The 6000-nt window shown below is 43.2% G+C and overlaps 1 protein-coding gene across 3 annotated transcripts in view; it reads right to left on the bottom strand.

Moving 5' to 3' along the window:
- Positions 1–275: 275 nt before the first annotated feature.
- The window catches only part of LOC139405272 (NADP-dependent malic enzyme, mitochondrial-like), a 30263-nt gene continuing 24538 nt past the window's right edge, over positions 276–6000 (bottom strand). For 2 of the 3 annotated variants that reach the window (XM_071147705.1, XM_071147703.1), the window contains 6 exons: positions 5697–5810; positions 4892–4997; positions 3745–3887; positions 2951–3124; positions 2522–2620; positions 276–2319 (listed from right to left, as the gene is read on the bottom strand). In XM_071147705.1, coding sequence (XP_071003806.1) covers positions 2158–2319; positions 2522–2620; positions 2951–3124; positions 3745–3887; positions 4892–4997; positions 5697–5810 — 798 coding nt within the window. In that variant the 3' untranslated portion in view covers positions 276–2157. The remainder of the gene's footprint in view (positions 2320–2521; positions 2621–2950; positions 3125–3744; positions 3888–4891; positions 4998–5696; positions 5811–6000) is intronic. The other variant, XM_071147704.1, reaches the window with a different exon arrangement.

Raw genomic sequence — 6000 nt, 5'->3', positions numbered from 1 at the left:
GGAACCTACCCCAACACCTTTATATTTTTGTTCAGTAAATTGCACAAAAATTATATATTCATGGATTGGATTTAAGGTATTGTTTTCTCTCTACTCAACCTGCCTACCACCCACCCCCTGCCCTTCATCCACAATATTTCATGACCCTAAACCTGCGGGTTATGAGTTAACCCGCACATCACTAGTAGACATCAACTGCTTCCTATCCCTTTCATCACAACACACACAACACACACATGAGCAAAATCAGTGTTAATCATCAATAAAACAATCAGTTTTGTTTACAATATTCACCTAAAAGTGAATTTTATTCCCTTCAAAAACATTTAGTCTTTCCTTAAAAAACTTAAATATAATTCCTTTCGTAGTGCATCACTCCTAAGCAGAGCATTATATTCTCCGGGGGAAAAGGAAAGATACGATTCACCCCGTTTCTGTTATTACCTTGGGCAAAAACATCTAAACCGAAACAGGCAAAGTTTTATACAAAACAACACTCAAATAAGCAACCCCTCCATTATATAAAAAACATACTTAGAGGCAATCATATATCTAATCACTGTGCTTGCCAAAGATTCCTCTGTACATAAACAGTATGCACCTCACAGACCTGAAGTCAGTTCCTACTGGTAGTGACATTGGGGCTAAAACCATGTAGCTATGCATCTTGTTAATACTCTACTGACACTCGCGTATCAACAGGCGATCAGTGACAAAGTCTAGAGGAAAAATATAAGATGAACAGGGAGTGTTTTTGAAAATAAATTAAAAGTCCTAATTTATATTTTATATTTAATATATTTTAAATAAAATATCCCTTATAACCTTATATTTTTTGGTATTTGCGGCATTCGTGGTGCCATGGCCATTATCAGCAAGTGGGTTACGCCCAGTGCAACCTGGGTAAAAAAGACAGTCCCATGATGCATCCTGCTGCCAAGCAATCTAAACAATCACTGCCATGCAACAAGATAATCAAGCCATTTCATATGCATGCTTGTGTTACCTTACAAGGCTTGAAGTGCTATAGATTGTCTATCTAGCCCTGTCCTAACCCAGGCTTTGGTAGGAGTGTAGCCTAGAGTATGCAGTGACAACAGGGAGCAAGATGCCACTTAATAATATAATGGAGTTACGCTTGAAAATGAATGAGGAGGTACTGAACAGTGTGAACTGGCTTGTACATATCATTCCTTACTAATATCTGATAGAATCCTCCAACCAAAGACAAGACTCTGCAGGATATAACATTGTGAGGTCAGAAGGTCAAACAGAGGCAGGCACTATCAGGGTTTGTGCGTTTATGTCCGGAGAAGGGGCCTATCTTAATGGGGTCCTCGTCCCCCATCTCCTTTTATCCTGATTCAAAAACAATGGACAGGTGAAGGCGATATGGTGAATGCCTAATGGGAATTTACTTTCAAATGTCCACTTTTGCAGATACCGTAAAGATGAAGTAAAGGAGTCAAGGGAAGAAAGCCAGGTAAGACTCCTGAGATGCACCCTACAATAGATGCCTGAGAGACCTAGCCTTTTGTAATACTTCTATGGAATTTATTTTAGAGTTTAGCCTGTTAGTTATTGAAGCTAGACCACACAGACTGGACCAGGCCTAGAAAGCTCAATAGAGTGTGTTATTAGGGCCTTGGTGACACAGGACACAGATAGAATAACATGGTGTTGTGGTGATGTCAATAGTCTGTCTCCAGATTAGAATATAGGAACATAGAAATAGAATGTATAGAACAGTTTGAGGGTTGCCTCAATTTATACATGAAATGATGTGGCACTATAACCTGGCAGTATGACTGTATGGATACACTGTTGTCGATATGACAAACAAAAAAATTACAAAAGACAAAGGAGGCTTCAAAATAATGAACCTTCAAAAATACCCCTCAAAGGATCTCTGTGCTGGCTAAGCATTGGTCATCTCCAACTACGATGTACATTTCTATGGGCACTGGGGAGTGTCTAGGGGCAAAGGAGTGTCTCGTATTGATGACCTAACTTCAGAAGGCATTGAGTGATAATTGGTGAAAATATGCGAGTGCTGGAGAGAAGAGACGGTGGCGCGTTTTCTTATATGTGGCTCCCTTCTGCTGTACTGACAGGGATCGAACAACGGAGATAGAGGTGGCTGATGGGAGATGGAGTTCACATGTTCTGGACTTTCATGGCGTCCTTGGGCCAGTTGTAGGTGTCTTGGATGAAGGAGTCGTAGTCTGGGCTGTAGACGTGGGAGAGCACAAACGCCTCCTTGTCCTTGGGCTCCGGGTACAGGGAGGCGATGTTGTGTCTGTACGCATAGTCCACCACCTGAGAGATTGATAAAGAATGGTAGAGAGATTGTTTAGAGATTGGGAGAGTGATTGGTAGAGAGAAAGGGAAATTAGTTAGAGTGCTGATGTATTGATATGGAGAAAGTGTCTCTCTGCAGTAACAAATCGGCGTGGAGGTGGGAACTGGGAATATAATGCTGGTATTGATAATGGTTTGTGGGGAGGTGTCAGTCTCCAACCTTGACAGCAATCTTAAAGGACACCTCTCTGATGCTGTTGAGGGGAGGGTAGAGTCTCCCTTCGGCTAGGTGCTCCTCTGTTACCATGTCAGCTATCGCCTGAGTAAGAGAGAGAGAAACAGAGAGTGAGAAACAGGAAATGAAAAAAATAAGTGAATAAATGAGGAGGGAAGGATTTGGGCAAGAGAAGAAAAGTGAGGCGAGAAAGGGGATTATGGGTGACAGAAAGAGAAGAGAATGGAAAATAGAAATTGAGATGTGACATTAAAATAATTTGAAAAAAATGTGTGTGTGTGACTGTGTGTGTTTCTCTTGATCAAGTCTTTTCCCCTTTACCCCAGCAGTTCGGGAACTTTATTTGTATTTCGTTGAAATGTTTTACAAAAGTTTGTCTTTTGTTGAAAATGTCAAACTAAAATAAACAGTTACCTCCGCTGTGGTGAGAAAGATGTCGTCAGAGATTTGGCGTACCCCGCAGGCGATGACGCCAAGCGCCACGCCAGGGAACACGTAGGCGTTGTTCCCCTGGCCGGGGATGAAGGAGCGCCCATCAGCCAGGGTCACTTTACTAAAGGGGCTGCCACTCGCAAAGATGCCCCGCCCCTGGGAGGGAGGGGGAGAAAGAGAGCATGAGAGAGAGAGAGAGAGAATGAGAGAGAGAGAGAGAGCATGAGAGAGAGAGAGAGCATGAGCGAGAGAGAGAGCGCATGAGAGAGAGAGAGAGCAAGAGAGAGCATGAGAGAGATAGCGAGAGAGAGCATGAGAGAGAGAGCGAGAGAGAGAGAGAGAGAGAGCGCGAGAGAGAATGAGAGAGAGAGAGAGAGAGAGCATGAGAGAGAGAGAGCATGAGAGAGAAAGAGCATGAGAGAGAAAGAGCATGAGAGTGAGAGAGAGCATGAGAGAGAGAGAGAGAGAGCATGAGAGAGAGCATGAGAGAGAGAGAGAGCATGAGAGAGAGAGAGAGCATGAGAGAGAGCATGAGAGAGAGAGAGAGCGAGAGAGCGAGAGAGCATGAGAGAGAGAGCGAGAGCGAGAGCGAGAGAGAGAGAGAGAGAGAGAGAGAGAGAGAGAGAGCATGAGAGAGCATTCATTCTATTTCAGGTCATTCTATTTCTATGACAACAACAATATTTAGTAAGCGTACATTCAGCGGCACTCAAACAAGGGAACAGAGAGTGAATCTCTATTCTCTAGGTTAGGATCAGAGTTCAGAGTTACAGTACCTCGGTGAGTTGGTAGCAGTGCTCGGCGGTGCACTCTGCCTTGCTGGTGGGGTTACTCAGGGCGAAGATGATGGGCCTCTCGTTGAAGGACGCCATGTCCTTGATAATGTTTTCATTAAACGCCCCTGCGATGGCTGCCACTCCTGCATATAGGAAACGAGCACTGATTACAAGTACTGTTCTTTACCATTCGGCCATCAGATTTGCCACCAATGTTCTTTTTTTATCCCCGGCCCCCGTCCCCGCAGGAGGCCTTTTGCCTTTTGGTAGGCCGTCATTGTAAATAAGAATTTGTTCTTAACTGACTTAACTAGTTAAATAAAGGTTAAATAAAAATGAGAACAAAACATACATATGATCCTGAGATGCTCTGCAATGTTGATTATCTGTTCGCTTCAATTCAGCTTCTGAGCTTAGCGGCATTATGAAGAACTTGTTGTGTAATACTATGCTGCCAGACTCTCTTGGCTAAGACTTGAGGAGAGACTGACTGCATCACTTCTTCTTTTAAAAAATAGACAATGTGTTGAAAATTCCAAATTGTTTGCATAGTCAACTTTCACAAAACTCTGACACACACTTCCCCCACCAGACATGCCACCAGGGGTCTTTTCACAGCCCCCAAATCCAGAACAAATTCAGCGTACAGTCTTATATAGAGACAATATTGCATGGAACTCCATTCCATCTCATATTGCTCAAATAAACAGTAAACCTGGTTTCAAAAAACAGATAAAACAACAACTCACGGCACAACGCCTCTCCCCTATTTGACCTAGATAGTTTGTGTGTATGCATTATTATATGTCGGCTGTGTGCCTTTACAAAGAAATCTATGTAGTTTTGTCCTTGAGCTGTTCTTGTCTATTACTGTTCTGTATTCAGTTTCATGTTTTGTGTGGACCCCAGGAAGAGTAGCTGCTGCTTTCGCAACATCTAATGGGCATCCTAATAAAATACCATCTACAAAAAAAGTAAGGTCAAGAGAAACCAGAGACGTGTTCTGTGGGCACGAAATTGGGAGACATTTTCTGAGACAAAGGTGGCACTAAAAAATGTTCTCATTTAGGCCCTAGTACATAACCCAGGTGAGCCCTAGATACACAGGTGAGTCCAGCTGAGCCAGTAGGTGATCATGGGGACTGACCGATGATGGCAGTGGGCTTGATGGTGTGCACCACCTCCTCCAGGGTCTTGATGTGGGCGTGGTCATGGGCAAACTCCTCCTTCTCATGGTTCAGGTTTCCTCTGCCCTGTGGGTCGCATAATGATGACATCAGTAAATCTGACATACTACTGGATCCTGTTCAGGAGGGAGCAATGTTGTGAATGTTGCTGATACAAATGACTGACCTTCCCTATTCTACATGACAATGCAGCATGACTGTTCTACATATGACATTTCTATCTGAAACTCTAGGATGTTGCATCCTACATATCTAGAGATGGACATCGGGAGAATGTTTATCAGATCAGTGTTTTGAAGCTATTCAAGTGTATTAGGAGCCATGTTCCCTCTAAGCTCTGTAATAATGGTATGGGAATAACAGTGCATTTTATTTAGCATCAAACAACATTTTCAGTCACCTCCTTATCTGAAGGACAAGTGGATCAACACATTAATGGTCAAGCCCTGCGTGTTTCGTTTTCAAAAGTCTCATGGAATGTAGGCCTACATTGAACACCACACATTGGCTGCTACTGTAGTCTGAATAATAGGCCCCTCTGGTAACCCTACGCTATGATCAAATAGCCACAGTAGCCTACTTTACCACTGTCTGAAACTGTAACTTAAAGCTGGTACAGCCTCAGTGTTCACAGTATGCACGTGCTGGAAGTTGCACAGAATTTGACCAATGTTCAAGTTTGCGCTCAGCAGAACTGAAATTTGCTCAGTGCCGAAAATGTTGAGGGAACATTGATTAGCTATGATATTATGGTATTGCAGTTACCTTGACGATGAGGCCCCTGGAGTCGACCATCCAGATCTTCTTTGCGGCGTCTGTGGCGGACACTCCCTCCTTCGCCATGGCCATAATCAGCAGGTGGGCGATGCCCAGTGCAGCCTGGTCAAAAAAGACACATCGTCCCATGATGCATCTTGCTGCCAACCAATCGAAATATTCATTGGCATACAACATGATGATTATAAATCCATTTCATATGCATGCTTTTGTTACCTTACAGGGCTTGATTCAAGAGAGTGGGGTTTCCAAACGTTAATAAATCTTGGACAAAGAGTTTATAATTAACACA

The sequence above is a fragment of the Oncorhynchus clarkii genome, chromosome 3 (assembly GCF_045791955.1).
Source record: "Oncorhynchus clarkii lewisi isolate Uvic-CL-2024 chromosome 3, UVic_Ocla_1.0, whole genome shotgun sequence".
Lineage (NCBI taxonomy): Eukaryota > Metazoa > Chordata > Actinopteri > Salmoniformes > Salmonidae > Oncorhynchus > Oncorhynchus clarkii.
This window is presented reverse-complemented; position numbering and strand designations above follow the sequence as displayed.